The sequence below is a fragment of the Rattus norvegicus genome, chromosome 19 (assembly GCF_036323735.1).
Source record: "Rattus norvegicus strain BN/NHsdMcwi chromosome 19, GRCr8, whole genome shotgun sequence".
Taxonomy (NCBI): Eukaryota; Metazoa; Chordata; class Mammalia; order Rodentia; family Muridae; genus Rattus; species Rattus norvegicus.
Window position 1 is genome coordinate 15,321,383 of NC_086037.1, and position 16,276 is coordinate 15,337,658.

The 16,276-nt window shown below is 42.4% G+C and overlaps 2 protein-coding genes across 3 annotated transcripts in view; both read left to right on the top strand.

The window, feature by feature from the left end:
* Positions 1-16,276, top strand: part of LOC134483152 (uncharacterized) — a 757,250-nt gene that overhangs the window by 259,733 nt on the left and 481,241 nt on the right. The gene's annotated exons all lie outside the window — the stretch shown is intronic.
* LOC134483156 (disks large homolog 5-like) overlaps positions 1-16,276 on the top strand; it is a 48,526-nt gene that overhangs the window by 29,712 nt on the left and 2,538 nt on the right. Inside the window, exons 1-2 of one of the 2 annotated variants that reach the window (XM_063278411.1) lie at positions 14,081-14,226; positions 15,293-15,452. In XM_063278411.1, the coding sequence (XP_063134481.1) occupies positions 14,145-14,226; positions 15,293-15,452 (242 nt within the window). In that variant the 5' untranslated portion in view covers positions 14,081-14,144. Of the gene's footprint in view, positions 1-14,080; positions 14,227-15,292; positions 15,453-16,276 lie in introns of those variants that run through there. The other variant, XM_063278412.1, reaches the window with a different exon arrangement.

Genomic DNA, 16,276 nt, shown 5'->3' on the forward strand with positions numbered 1-16,276 from the left:
AGTCTCAAAGCAGGCAAGGAGGAACTTGCTATATTTGAGCAAGGAAGCTGGAATCCTCCTGGGTTCTAAACATTCACTGCAATACAGAAAGATGCTAGGGCTAGTGTGGCAGAAAGTAGGAGACAGAGAAGCCAGGTTAACCCTCCCTAATCTTCTCATGCTGTGTGAGCTATGAGTAGATGGTGCCCTATACACTGTGGACAGGATGGTCTCTCAGACGGTTCAGAAAGCCATGGAGGACTCCAGCAATTCTCCACTTGGGTGTCACTTGAGTCTTATATGTGTGTGTTTACAAGCCAAAACATAAGATCCATAGGTGACTGTGTAAATTCAACATGGTCCAGCCATGTGCTGGAATATTATTCAGCCTTACATAGGATTCAGATTCTGACCCTTGAACAGGAATGAGAATGGTAGCCATTCTCCTAAGTCAGACCTCCAGGCAGTGCAAAGACAAACTAACACTGTATGACACCACTGAGGGCTGCAGTGTCACCAATTATATAAAGACAGAAAGCAGGAAGGTTTACAGAGCCCCAGGGGTGACATGGAGTGGGGAGGTTGGAGGGTAGGTGTGTAAGTGGGACTGAGCCTCAGAGGAATCAGACATGGCTGCAGAATATGCATGTGGCTGCCTCCCATACCTGTGGGTGCTGCCTCCTCAGAAAGGCAAATACAGCAAAAGAAAGGAACAGAGGGGACAGGCTCTGACCTCCGGTAGACACACACAAATGACGTGACAGAATGTGCACACTGCTGCCTTGCTGCAGGAGCAGTTGAGCTTCCAGAAGGGTTGAAAGAGGCTGGAAGGGCTGAGCATGGCACTGAGTTCAAGGACATAGCTTTAGGTCCTGGGGAACCTATGGTGCCCAGGCCCAATCCTGCTGATACTGAGGGACACAGCTGACATTCAGGGTGATGGCTGGGCTGGGCTGGGGAATAGGTGTCCACTCTCACCTGCTCCAGCTCGAAGGTGTGCTGGGTGAAGTAGGACTGCAACTTCTTTTTGGATTCATTGATGCAAATCTGCTCGAAGCTATTCTGTTCAAAGTCCTCAAATCTGAATATGGCCAAGACACCAATGGGCAAGCACTGGGAGACAAGGTTTGGTTATAGCCGGGGCCTCCTGGAAAGACTAGCCCTTCTGAGAGGAGTTGCAGCAGAGGGGGTGTGTTTTCCTGACCTGTTTGGTACCCAGTGTTTTTTGCCAAGGGTTCCTTTATTACTTCTTGATGGAACCAGGCCTGCACATATCCAGGAAACATTGGGGTGGAACCTAGGCTTGGTGCCCACATGCTGGCATCGCTGAGGGTGAAGCCTAGCCTATCACACTTCCAGACACCGAGTGCAGATGCCTGGGTTCCTATAGAATGGCGGTTCTTACCGTTCCTAATCCTGTGTCTCTTTATTTCAGTTCCTCATGTTGTGATCCCAACATAAACTTATTGGAGAGCTACTTCATGAGTGTAACTTTGTTACTGTGAGGAACTGTAATGTAAATGTCTGGTGTGCAGGAGCTCTGATGTAGAACCCACAGATTGAGAGCAGCTGCTGTAGAGGATGAGAGTCCTCTGCCAGCCCTGGTGTTTGCAGAGATCCCCTGGGTTCCTAGTCTCCATGGCTTTCCCAAGGACTGGGTTTATTCTCGGCCGTCTCAGGGCCCTGGACCTCACAGAAACAGCCTCTCCCATGTCCTTCCTGTTGAGGAGAGCGTGGTTGGTCCTCAGCACAGACGAGTCAAACAGGGCGCTGTATAGACACTTGGCCAGGGGTCTCCTGCAGTTATGGCCTCTGGACAGAGGGGTTTCTTACCTGGGGTGGGGCAACCATGCCAGGTACAGGCAGTGATGCTCAGAGTCAAGACCTAGTTTTGTCTTATTTTCATAGACAAAGTTGCCCAGGCTGGCCTCGAACTTGCCGTGTAGCCAAGGATATTTAAACAACTGATCCTACTGCCTCTACCCCCCATGGCCTGGCATTGCAGATGAGTGTTACCAGAGCTGGCTTGTCACAGCTGCTGTACGGCTCTAAGTCAGGGGCCTCATGTGCAGGAGTGTTATGACTGTGCCATCCCCACCCTGCAACCAGGGTTTTCACCTTTCTCCTGCTGAAGTCTGCTTAATCCTACCCTGGCCCCAGGACACAGCAGCTGTGGGAGACTCAAAGCCTGGGGCTTCAGCACAGCATGGGTACACAGCATGGCATGCAGCCTACACGGCTGTGAAAAAGCCAAGGAAGTGCTTCTCAGCTCACCTCCTGTAGGAGTGTCTAGTCCATCCTTCTCTCCATGGACGCAGACATCTGCTTCCAACTGCCCGACATGTCCCTCTGGTTTTCACTTTCCTGGATGCCATGTCAATGCCACCACACAGAGTGCTGCCTCTACTGGGGACACACACACAACCTCTCTGGGGGACATCTGAGCCAAGCAGGAATTGGGTGCACTGCAGAGAGGTCAAGTCATGTCGTGAAGTACCTTGTCCCACAAAGGCTCACTGTTCAGGGAGTTGACTGGAAAAGTAAGCTTATGCCCATGGGCAGGGTCTCCATAGGGAGTGTCCCACACCTTGCTATCAGGTCTATTCCTGGTGCCATGCAAATTCAATTTGCAAGACCCAATGCTCTGGAAATGTCAAGAGCTAACGGAAATGTACCAGGAAGTGCACACCATAGCAAAGGGAGAGGATGGCACAGAGACCTATGCTATGGGTTAAGGGGCACGGAATGGCCACCTCGAGCACAGGAGTCAGTCACCTCTTTCACAAACAAGGCAAATGGTCAATGCTCTCAGCTCTGGGAGCCTAAAGGGCTCTGTGGCTCCTAAGCCCTGCAGCTGCAGCCAGAAGCAGCACTGAACAGGATGTAAATGCTGAGGATGGCAATGTCAATAAAACTTTATTTACAAAACCAAATTGGTGGTGGTGCTGGTAGTGGTGGTGGTGGTGGTGGTGGTGGTGGTGGTGGTGGTGGTGGTGGTGGTGCTGGTGGTGGTGGTTGCGAACTGGTTCATTTCAAAGCATGTTGGAGTGGCATGGCCACTGAACATCAGGAAACACAGAAAGGAATGCGACCGGATGCAGGGCTCCCAACACCCTAGACGTCGACCTATGGCACTGGAACAGGGTCCCTGAAGGTAAGTCTGGACAGTCAGATAAGGTAAGTACATTTTATTACAAGGAAATGGGACAAGATAAATCTTCTCTTCATCTCGCTATGCTTACGCATCTTTAAGAGTGCAGGGAATTCATGTCTATCAGTCTGGTTTAGAAAAGTGTTTAGAGACAGCAAGAGTAAACTCCATGGTTCCCTGACGAGGGTTCCAGGGATTCTGATATCTGGGTCAAAGTGAAAGGTAAGGAGAAAAAGGCTGTCAGGCAGGGCAAAAAGATTCCAATTCCTGATCTCTTTGGGCTGTAATTTTTACTGTGTTCAAGGCCATGAATGCAGACAGGGTAATAACGAATACAGAACAAGAAGCTAGAGCTTCATTAAGACAAAATGAAAGTAAAAGTTTTGCCCTCTGCACCACTGCCTGAATCAGGTTTTTCTAAGTCTTTTCCCGAGGATGGCATGTTGACCATTATATTCACACGTTGATAATGATGAATTCACCTGCTTTTTCTTTTCCTATAACTAGGCCAGCGTAGATTCAAGGTGTGGCCCAACTGACTTATTATAAAGGATGATACTGGTTGGTTGAAAAAGGTAGTAGCTTTCTATGAACCATATATTAAGTTTTTATGTATATTAAAATTAACATTGGAAAGAACAATGGTAGGAGAGGGAGCTGGAGGACAACTGCTGCAAATGCTTGCTTTTGAAAATGCTAATGAAGAGTACAGGAGAGCATTATTACCTATAAAGGAGGCTGGGGATATTAATGCTTATATGAAGGCATGCAAGGGTATCTTTTCTGAAAATGGAAAGATGCATATTTGGCACGTATTGATCCAGATAGAGTTATTAAATTATATGTTTAAATACTCTTGAATATCCTACAGGTACTTTCGCTCAGGATGAGTTGCCTTTAGAATGGGTTTATATTAAATAAAACTTTAACCAAACATTAACAAATTATGAGGAACAAATTTCTTTAATTATTCAGCAAGGCATACAAAGACCTGTTACTCTGTGGGGATATGATTGTGCTGCTATTGTTTTCCCATTAAGCAAAGATAAAGTGGAATATTTAATGCAGATGTCTGAGGTTTTTCAATTAGCCATGATTTCTTACATTGGAAATATTGAATTTCATCCTCCCCATAGTAAATTGTGGGATTGCTTTAAAAAACAAAAAAAAATTTGATAAATACACTAATTTCTGTTGATCCATTACCATCACCCTTTACTGTGTTTACAGATGGCTCTAACACCAAGATGGCTTATTGGACCAAAGATTAATTTTGGGGACAAGAATCTTCTTTTGGGTCAGTACAACAAAATGAATTATTAGCGGTAATTAATGTATTCCAGGATTTTACTCATGATGTAAAAATATTATAGCTGAGTCTGCTTATGTTGTAGGAGTAGTACAGAATATTGCAACTGCTGTTGTTTCTACATCTAAGCCTATATTAAATGTTATTCTCACATATTAAAGGACTATTGTTATTATGAAACTCTAGAATATTCATTACACATACTAGATCACATTCAAAATTTCCAGAATCTTTAACACTTGGCAATCATATGGTAGATCAATTAGTGGCATTTGCTACCCCAGAAGAACACAGTCATAATCATGCCAATACAGGATATTTACATATTAAATATAAGCTTCCCTATTCTCAAGCCAAACAAATTATTGCTAATTGTCCTATGTGTCAGTCTTCATGTATAAAATGTGTTCCATCTCAAATTAATCCCAGAAGGATGCAACTTAATACATCGTGGCAGATGGATGGAACCCATATTTCTGAGTTTGGTCGCCTTTCACATATAGATGTAAGCATAGATAATTTTTCAAAATTTGTGTGGGCTACACCATTGCCAGGAGTACGCACTGCTCATGTTATACAGCATCTATTGGAAACTTTTGCTGTTATGAGACTGCCCTCTAAAATTAAAATTGATAATGGACCAACATATATTTCTTATCAATATAAACAATTTTGTCAACGATATCATATTGTACATATTACTGGTACAGAACACAATACACAAGGACAAGCTTTTGTTGAAAGAATTCACCATACCCTGAAATGACAAATTATAAAATTAAAAAGGGGGAAAAGAGATGGCCTTATGCAACCTGAATGGAGTTTGCAGACCAGTCCCAGAGCTATATTGGCACAAGCATTATACGTTATTAATTTTCTTAATTTACCACAAGGTGAAGTTATATCAAGAGCCGATAGACACTTTGTTGAACTTCCCCCCAGAAGGCATGGAACAGACAGTATGGATAAAAATTGCCTGGGATGCTGAATGGCAGGAAGGGACATCATTGTATGTAGGGGAGAGGGTTTTGTCTCATTACAGGATGGGAGACTATTCTGGTTACCCAGGAGATGGATCCAAGCACAGAATGATAAGAACTGCTCCCTACCCTCAAAGGAATCCAGTTAAACCAGCTACATTTTCTCCTGATGGATGTTCTCAGGAGATGAGGAGGTGTCCTCCATTACTGAGGCCCTGGCTTCTCTTAGTGTCCACAAACAACAATGGATAAGGATCCGTGTAGTGACAACCCTATTACCTAAATGGGGTAAGGTGAAGCGATTAAGCACTGAAAGGAATAATTTTGTCCCCTTCAGGAAAGTCCTTTACTGCTGAGCACTTATTCTTAGCAATGTGTGTTTTAGTCATGGTTTCTTCTGCTGCGGCCATGCCAGTTATCGGGCTTATATTGCTTATCATGATGAAATCCTACTACTTTTCTGTTAGTAAATATATGGATAATGACACAGAACATGATTGGAAGTTAATTCAAGCCTATTTAGAGGGTAATGAAAGTGCTTCAAAAGTAATTAATGCCTTGAAATATGATGTTCGAATGTCTTTTGGTAAACAGCTAGAAGATACTACCCCTATGGAAATAGCGAAATTATTGGCTGATCAATTGACAGGATTAGATCCCAAGGCTTGGCTTCAAAGGATTTTCCATAGCTTGGGAGGAGCTAGTTTTGCCATAATCTTATGTACATTATGTATTATGTTGCTTTATTTTTACATGACTAAACCCCTACAAGGACCTTTAGCTATGTTATGTAAAGTGTTACTTTAAAACAAAAGAAAAAAGAAGGAATTGTTAAGACATAGAGATGCAGCTCCCAGGCAGGGTCAAGAAAGGCCTGGTGACAGATTCAAGTAGGGGCTGGAATGCCGCCCTGGAGAAGAAAATGTTTTTCTCACTTGGCCTTAAATTATGTTCTGCTGTGTCCCATTTCTGTGGAAGTGGTTCTAACGCTCTCTTGGTAATGGTGAGTATATTTTGATTATAATAAGAGAGGTGATTTGTTATATGAATATTTTTAGAAGAAGCTTTTGTTTATTCGTTTTTCTTTGTTTAATCTTCCCTCATTGTTCCTGGTATCCTGGGAATAATGATCTTATGGTATCTTGACACAATGAAAATTGTAGTAATGCATATTCTTAGCTTAATAAGGATTAATAAAGCTTGCAACTGCGTGCAGTTTCTTCTGCCTTTGCTCTGCATCCCCTGTGTCCTGGGGTATGCGACCATACCCAGGGCCCCAACTCACTACACATTGACAATGGGTCACCCCACAAAACACAGAAGCATCTACCTTAGTCAAAAATGGACATTTTATTGAATGCATACACTAACACTGATTGATCACATCCATAGCTAAGATACTAGGGGCAGATCCGTGGCCCAAAATACATTCCTCTAAACCTATAAAGAAAGAAAGAAAGACAGAAAGAAAGAAAGAAAGAAAGAAAGAAAGAAAGAAAGAAAGAAAGAAAGAAAGAAAGAAAGGAAGGAAGGAAGGAAGGAAGGAAGGAAGAAGAAAAAACACAAAAAACTTAAGCTTCTCATAGGAACTTCGCAGGAAGTGTTGTCTGGCGGTCAGTTCTGATTAGGCCATTTTAGATGAAACAGTGCATAGTGACCCTTAATGTGATGGGCCCTATATAAAGCTTTTTGCAATATTGGAATTTTAACAAACCTCATCCAGAACATACAGCAGAGGCAAGGATGTGATCACCATGTCCTTGCTCTCTATCAGGTTATTTTTCTGTGTCCGTGACTGTCAGGCATAGAACAGCAACAATCTGAAATAGCTGGTAGACATGGAACAAAGTGGCTAAAACTATAGTTGTGGGTTGCACACCTCAACTGTCAATGGCTAATGCTGTCCTCAGAGACCTCGGAGGCCCCTCTTGTAAGACTATCTATTGGAAAGTGGAAGCAGGTTTATCTGAGCTCAAAGTGAACCTGGCCAGCCAGGGAGAGGGCAACATGGGATACTTGAGACCCTCCCTTAAACCAGCACAAAAACCAACCCTTCATTCAAAGCATCATCTATTAATTCTTTATTATTTACCACTTTCTCCCTACCAGCCTTTCAGTCTGGAATGGTAGAAAAGGACTGGGAATGTCCCTTCTATTCTAAGGACCTTGATCTCTCTTTCCTTAGGTCCACATTAAGAACACATGCAAATGGGTATCACCATCTGAACAACTTAGTATCATCTACTCAGTATATCTAGCCTAATACTGTTGTATGACAATCTCAAGCTTCCCTGAGTTTCGCTGACCTAGCAAGAAGTATGAAGTACTGAGGCCACACCCCAGTGATCCTTTCAAGGGGTTAGAAGAAAGCCGTGAGAGATGCTGCACTTCTTTGTCCTTAGATTAAATCACATTGACACAATGTGGGTGGACTATTTAACCAGACATGTTTCTCCCAACCCCACCTTTCTGAGTTCAGACCATGGCAGAATTCATGCCCCACCACCCTAGATATTGAGTTTAGTGATATGTAATTATTATTTAAACCTATGTATTAAATTTTGTCATTTTGTTAATTTTTGTGGTTTTCACAGTCTTCTTTGATTAACTTTCCTAGTTTTATTAATTTATCCCCTGTGTTCTCTGGTGTTTTGTCCTTCCCTTCAAAGTAAAGTATTCCTTTTAGGATCCGCTACAGAGCTGTCTTACTGGTTACTCATATTGTGTTAAATTTATTTTTAGTGTGCATTAGTCAGCACAGTAGCTGTGCAGCTGCCTGACCTCCATGGACCAGATCTACTTTCCAAACAATAAGGCTCAACTCTTACAGGCTATGTAGCATCTTGGCTGCTCTTTGTTCCCCTTGGACAGCCCTCAGGACCAGGCTCTCCTCTCCCTTAACCATGGCTGCTGTCCTCTTCCTCTCTCCTCTCCATCACACATGTTCTTCCTTTATTCTCTGGCAGCTTCTTCCTCCTTCTTCCCTCCTCATGATCCTCTCTAGCAAAGCCCTCAAAGCTCACCTCCCACATCTGTCTGCTGTGCAGCTGTTGGCTGGTGGCTTCATTATAATCACAGTTAACTGGGAGCAGGGTCATTTATTTGGGGTTAACCAGTCTTGAGTTCTACAAATTAGCATTAAAATACAAGCAGCATTAGGCCAATCCACTACAGGGATTTTTGTTTGTTTGTTTGGTTGGTTTGGTTTAATTTTCATTTAACTTTTTACTTGTTATTTTATTTTTGGCTATTTTTTATTAATTGGTTATTTTATTTATTTACATTTCAACTGTTGTCCTGCTTTCCACACTCCCCTCATCAAACCTTACATCCCATTTCTGCTCACCTTTGCCTATGTGACAGTGCTCCTGCACCAACACATATCCATTCCCACCTCACACCTCTAGGGTCTGCATTTGGTGGGGCTACAGACCTCACTTTGAACCATAGAGCATCCTTGCATACACTTTGGCTGGCAGTTTGGTCCCTGGGAGCTTGGGTTTAGGGAAAGAGGATCTGGTAAGATATTAAAGCCCATGATTGCTGCATTCTCTTCTTTTTCTGGTTATAGGTGAAATTATGTTTGTGTGCTTCTCTTTTCTTAAATTATTGAGAGAAGATTAATTTCTTGGTTTTTCTTGGGTATAGTTTAGTTTATTTTCTTGGAGTTTTCCTCCTATTAGCCTCTGTTGTGCTTTCTTATAGAAAAGAATTCTATAAATTTGGTTTTGTCATGAAATATCCTGGTTCCTCCTTTTATGTTGATTGAGGATTATGCTGGATATAGGAGCCTGTGTCTGCATTACATCTGCCCAAGATTTTCTGACTTTTAGAATCTCTGTTGAGAAGTCTGGTGTAATTCAGATACGTCTGAATTTATTTGTTACTAGATATTTATACCTTACCCCTTTTAATGTTCTTTCTTGATCTGTGCATTTAGCATTTTAATTATTATGTGAATGGAGGAATTTTTCTGGTACAATTAGTTTGATGTTCTATAGGCTTGTTGTACCTTTATGGCCTTTTCTTTCTTTACCTTATGGAAGTTTGCTGCTATGATTTGTTGAAGGTGTTTACTGGATCTATGAACTAGAAATCTTAATTCTCTTCTCTATCTATTATCCTTAGGTTTCAACATTTAATTGTCTCCTGAAAATCATGGATGTTTTGGATTCAATAAATTATACATGTTTATCTGAGATGGGTGTTTTGTGCTTTGTGGGATGACCTCCTTGACCCCAGGCTGCATGAAGAATCTCAGTTGACAATGGAGACATAAATTATAAGTATGTGTAGCAAGACCCAGGCCTCTTCCAGGTTCTTAGATATTAACTGAGAACCTCAAATACAGTAGTAATGTGATAGTGTGGTGTGAATCTAGTTACTATTCTCTATTTTGATATAGATGACTCTTTTTGTGTCATGGTCAGCTTATAATGACTAGAAGACCTAAGCTTGAGAATAACCAAAGACTACATTGCTACTCTAGCAGCTGAGCTTTTAAAAGTCCTGGTGTGACAGCAACTGTTGGTGGACATTCTGGATTATTCCTTCTGTACTTTAACTCTCTGTGTCACTTCCACCATCAGTAAGTTAGTTCAATTCCATAAATTGGAAATCCATCACCTGGAAGAAACACTCTTTTTTTTTTTAAAGATTTATTTATTTATTTATTATATACAAGTACACCGTGACTGTCTTCAGACACACCAGAAGAGGGCATCAGATATCATTACAGATGGTTGTGAGCCACCATGTGGTTGCTGGGATTTGAACTCAGGACCTCTGGAAGAGCTGTCAGTGCTCTTAACCACTAAGCCAACTCTTTAGCCCAAGAAATACATTCTGAATATGATCTGAGATTGGCCATGGAAAAAGGGTAGCTTGAACTGTCCCACCTAGTTTCTGGGCCTGCACAGGCCTGCTCTCCAAAAGAAACCTGTGTTCACAGCTGTTGGCTGGCTAAGAAAGTTTTCACGAGACGTGATACACAGCCCTCGGTCTTCTGCTTCAGTCATCTGCACAATTTTTCCCGGACGATATCCTCATACCTCCAGCAGGCGGGTGATGAAAGCTGTCCACTCTCAGCTCCCCTTCAGCCATCTTGTGGGCACCAGACTCTCCTCCCTGCAGCAGGAACAAGGGCTTCTCCATGGTGGCTGCAGCAGCAGTGGTGGTTTGGCATTCTCACCTAGGAGGCCCTATGCCTTTCTACCCCAGTTCCAACTCACCTCAGGCCCGGGCCTTCCCCCCATCCACTTCCCATGGAGCAGGGAGAGCAGCACCCACTAGAAATAAAAGGGAAGCCCTTGGTCCTGCCAAGAGTGAACCCCCAGTGAAGGGATTGTTGGGGGGAGGGTGGTAATGGGAGGAGGGTGGGGAGGGGAACACCCATATAAAAGGAGAGGGGGAGGGTTTAGGGGGATGTTTGCATGGAAACCCTGAAAGGTAATAACAATTGAAGTGTAAATAAGAAATACCCAATTTAATAAAGATGGAGAAAAAAATAGAAAGAAAAGGCACACATTTAAAACAGAAGAATATGGACCCTAATTTTAAACCACAGCTCTGTCAATTAACTATACCTTTAAGGAAGCTCAGAAAAGCAGGCCAAACAATTAATATTTTCTCGGTTTAAGTAAATAATAATGTCTGCTTCTTGCTATTGTGGAGGGAATTAAATAGATAATATGTAATCATGGAAGTTTTGAAGTACCATCCATTTTTCTGTTCATTAAATCAATCTTACTCATTTCATTGATCAAATATGTATGTTTTCCGTTTCACAGTTATATGTATAATAAAACCAGTATAAAAACCTTCAGAATATTCAGTTATTATAGATATTTGTCATTTCTTACAGAGGGCAACTATGATTGGCTACACCCAATTCTATAAAAAACAAAACTCAGGAAACCTGGCCCTTGGCAGCAATGAATCAAGAAATATCTAGGATGGTGGGGCATGAATTCTGCCAAGCAATGACCTCAGATAGGTGGGGTTGTGAGGAAGATGTATGGTTGAATATCCCAATAGATTTACGTTGTATCATCTTGATTTAATCGAAGGACAAAGAAGTGCAGTATCTCTGATGGCTTTCTTCTAACCCCTTGAAAGGTTCACTGGGGATTGACCATAGAACTTCATTCTTCTTGCTGGAGCAGCAACACTCAGGGAAGCTTGAGATTGCCATAGGCACAGTATTAGGCTAGAAATGCTGAGTAGGTGATACTAAGTTGTTCAGATGGTCATACCCATTTCATTTGTTCTTAACGTGGACCTAAGGAAAGACAGATCGAGGTCCTTAGAATACAAAGATCATTTGCAGTTCTTTTCTACCTTTCCTGAATGAAAGACTGGTTGGCAGAGAATGGTAAAAATTCAAGAATTGGTAGATGATGCTTTGAATGGAGGGTGGGTTTCAGTGCTGGTTTTAGACAAGTTCTCAATTACCCCATCTTGTTCTCTACGTTGCTTGTCATGTTCACTTTGAGCTCAAATAAAGCTGCTTCTACTTTCCAACAGGTAGTCTTACAAAGGGGCCTCCAAGGACTGTGAGGACAGCATTAGCCAATGAGAACTGAGGTGTGTAACCCACAACTATAGCTTTATCTGAAAGACCCTCAGACAGAGGAGACTCTCGCTCCAGTCCTGAGGACAATCACCACCCCATGAACACACAGGACTCAGTCTTGATGTAAAAACAAGAGGTTTACTTTGGGATACCAATGCACTGGGGCTCGACACGGTCCTCACACAGGAGGGATGTGAGGAGCCTCAAACAACAGAAATATACAGCTTAAATAGTCAGTTAAGATTACACAGTTTCCTTAGCTCAGCTATTTCGTGCCAAGGATAACTAGGCAGATCTTTCTCGTCCTGGAATTCCTGGGATAAGGCCGTAACCACATCAATGAAGCCATTTCAGTACGAAGGACTTCTAACTTGATATATGTTTTCTTATCCTGGGTTTCCCAGGACAAGGACCAAGGATATCTGTCTTGGCAGGTGTTTCTCTTCTGGAGTTCCCAGGACAAGGCTATAGCTATGTCAGCCTATAGCACAGCTGCATTCAGTACCAAGGACATCTCACTTCTATAGTGGTCAGTCAGCTTCCCAGAGATGTTTCCTGTCTTGTAATTGCCCTGCAGTAAATATGTTCTGTACCCTCTGTTCTTATGGTCCGGCAGCTTCCTAGAGAGTGGGTGGGAATGTGCTTTCTGTACTTTCTATTCTATTGTCTAATGTGTAGGGGCTAAGCGAGGACCAGCTTAAAAGATTCTCATTCGTAAGAAATGGCTGTACTGATATCAAACGGGGATCTTTCATATCCACTTTCTTCCAAGTCTACCAGCCACCTCAGATTGTTGCTGTAATATGCCTGACAATCAAGGACATAGAAAAATAACTTGATACACAGCAAGGACATGGCAATCATATCCTGTGTTGTTATGTATGTTCTGGATGAGGTTGGTTAAAATGACAATATTGCACAAAGCTTTATATAGGACCCATCAAATTAAGGGTCACTATGCACTGTCATAGCTAAAATGGCCTGGTCAGAAGTGACCACTGGATCACTCTTCTGTAACTTCACATGAAAGGCTTGTGCTTTTTGTGTTTTTTTTTATTTTTCTGTTTTTTCTTTCTTATTTATTTATTTATTTATTTATTTATTTATTTATATATTGTTTTATATGTTGTCAGGAAGATAGTTCAAGTCATGGATCTGGCCCCAAAATCTGAGCTTTGCTACTAATACTGTAAACAGTATTAGTGTATGCATTCAATAAAATAACTTGTTTTTTTTTTAAGTAGGATAGATGCGTTTGTGTTTTGTGGGGTGATCCATGAAACAGGAGTGAAGATGCTTGTTTCTTACTCTGTCCACTGAGTTATGTCTCCAGGCTTGTCCTACTCCTTTGACTGCACCCCCACACACACACACACATCTGCTGACTGTTTTATTTTTCAGATGAAATCATATGTTATAGCTTAGAGAGGCCTGTAAGCAATCCTGCTTTGGTAACTTAGGTGCAGAGAGGAGAGCCCCACACTCAGCCTGAGGGTGCATTCACTGGTGGATCCAATATTTCAGTTTCCTCTGCTAACAGATCACCACATTGTTGCCAAGACCATAATGAATGCAATTCTTTCTCCTAAGGAATCTGGTGGCAACTGTCAAATGTTAAGCACAAAGCTTCAGGTTGTACCTATAACACACACCCACATCGAAACCTATCCTACAGGCTATTTCTGGGTGTGATTTCATGCACCTGCACATGATGAGACAGGAGACCTCTTTGGCTACTTATAGGAACTGGTGTGATTTCTCAGTAATCTTTAATGGGTAATATTGCTGACTGAGGAGAATTTGAGGTAGGATGAAACATTTCTGTGCAGGGATTGGGGAGGAAGTACTCATTTAGATACATAGCAATGACTTCGGTTTTTCCAATCAAGCCTAGATTTGGCTTTGGAAGCATGTGGTGCTCAGTGGCTATGCCACAGGGAAGTCCCCTGAAAAGGGCACATCAGCTTTTGCTCAGTACAGGGAGAACATTAGCAGGGAGGCAAAGTCTGTTATCCATGACATCAGCCGTCCCTTCGTGGACATTCTATTGTCTCCTAGAGACTTCTTGGAATCCCTGTGATGTCACCAGTATCGTTGTGACAACCAATTCCCTACTTTTTCTCTTAGTGTCCAAAGGATATATCCACAGACATGTTTGCCCATCTTTGTAGCCGCTTTGGGAGAGTTGATGTTGATAGAGAAGAGTCTAGAGTGAAGCAAACGAAACCTAAAGGTAATGATGGACACAGGACATGGGGAATGTGGAGTAAGTTCTGGGCAGTGTATGTTGAGCTTCCTGTCAGGGGTGTGTGTGGGGGTCTTCCGCTGGCCGTTTTAGTAATGGGCCACAACCACTGGAACATCTCCACAGATATTGAATTCCATGATTATCACAATTCCTGAAAGTCAAGGTTTTCACATCATTAGTTTCTCCATAACCACATGGAGGATATGCCAATGCCTATGCTATTATTGGGTGAACTTCTAGTCTTTACTTTTACAGTGCATTCGGTATATTAAATTGATATAATAACACCATCAGGAGTCATGGAGGGTATAACTTTTCTGAATTAAACAGGGCATCAATGTACTTCACTTTCATTGCTTCTTTAAATTCAGTGACTATCTGACAGTAGTAAGAGGGAGAGAACTGTGCTCCTGGCATGACCTTATATTCTTAGAACTCCTCTGACTACCTCTGGCTGACGGGGCCAATCTTACCTTCATATATTAGACGTTCTGTGTAGCAGATATTTTTCTAAAGTAGCCAAACTATATGGAGCAGGGAGAGAAAGAGCCTGTAACCTATTGGCACTTCTGGGGCATTTGTCATTTCAGTAGGGGGAATTAATAAGTCTGTTGACCATGTCCTCCCCCTACGTGACTTTTTAATGCAAAGTTATTGGACTAGAGTAACAGTGTAGGATATCTGAGTATCCCTGATCAATCAAGTCATTGTGGATGCTGAATTGATGATCTGACTTCTGAAACCAGAGGGGTGAGGGTCCTGAAACCAGGTTGTAGCCTGCGTACCTGATAATAATCCTGGAGAAGGCATCTCTCTGGTACTTGTAAGCCTGTGTGGGTGGGCATGGGGAACACCTGGCTGCTTACATCTCTTGGTCTCTATATAGTAGTGGGGGAACTGTGATCCACTTAGGATGCCTCTTACACATAGACCAAACTCCTTGCAGTGACACTGGCTTCCAAGCATGTTCTCCTGTTTGGACCTCACTGTGCTCTATGTATGCTCTATGCATTCGCCCCATGCGGGTTCACTTGTGTTCTTCTACCTACAGAGGCCTGCAGACAGACGTCATCCCCTGAAAATGTCCTAAACAAGGTGCAGGCCAACGAGGAAGAGGAGAGGCTGAATAGAGAACTGGAGCTAACTACCAAGGAGAGAAATGAGCTGACAGATCGCCTCCTTTATGTGACAGGTGGATCCATGAGCAAGAGGTATGCATTGCTCCAAACAAACGACCTTGTTCTAAACCTCATCTCCCATAGAGAGGAGATTCAGAACCTGAGCCTTACTGAGGAGTGAGATTGAAAATGGACTCTCTGATTCTGCCTGTTGAAAATCTGAACTTTCAATCTCAGTGAAGATTTCAGGGATAAAGTCACTGGAGCATGATTTCCCAGTGTACAATTGGAAAGCCCTTGACAGGTGGCAGCTTTGCAAGGTTCTAGGTGCTGTGAGTTTGTGGAGAGTGTTTGTACTTGCTAGGAAGGTGACTGAACGCTATCATCTCCTGGCAGCAGCCTTAGGTGACAGGTCCCACAGTGTTCATATCAATGCTTAAGTAGAAGGCCTGAGGCTCTGGCCTGCTCCTTCTTGTCTCTGTGCCTTACACTCTGAGACAGTAATGGTGCATGCATTTCTACTGATTCTCATTGTGCTCTTTCCATATTTGTCTCTCTTTCTCATTCTCTGAGTCTGTTTACTTTTCTTTTCTTTTTTTTTTTTTTTGGTTCTTTTTTTCGGAGCTGGAGACCTTACTTTTCTTTTCTTGTGGGTGTGCCCCAGTTTGTGTGTCTGTGTGTGCACAGCTTTGCATGCATATGCACAACCTTTATATGTTTCTCTATCCCTCCACCTTTGGAATTTAGGGGTCTGTTTTTTGACCTCAGGATTTACCTTTATATTAGTTTCATGGAGGTGTAAGTGCTTTATTTTGGAAGCCCCACTTTCAACAGCACAGTTCTTTGCCTGTGTAGTCACATTTGTCTATACATTTGTATGCCTTGGGCAGATTATAAGTTTGTGGCAATATCTGGTC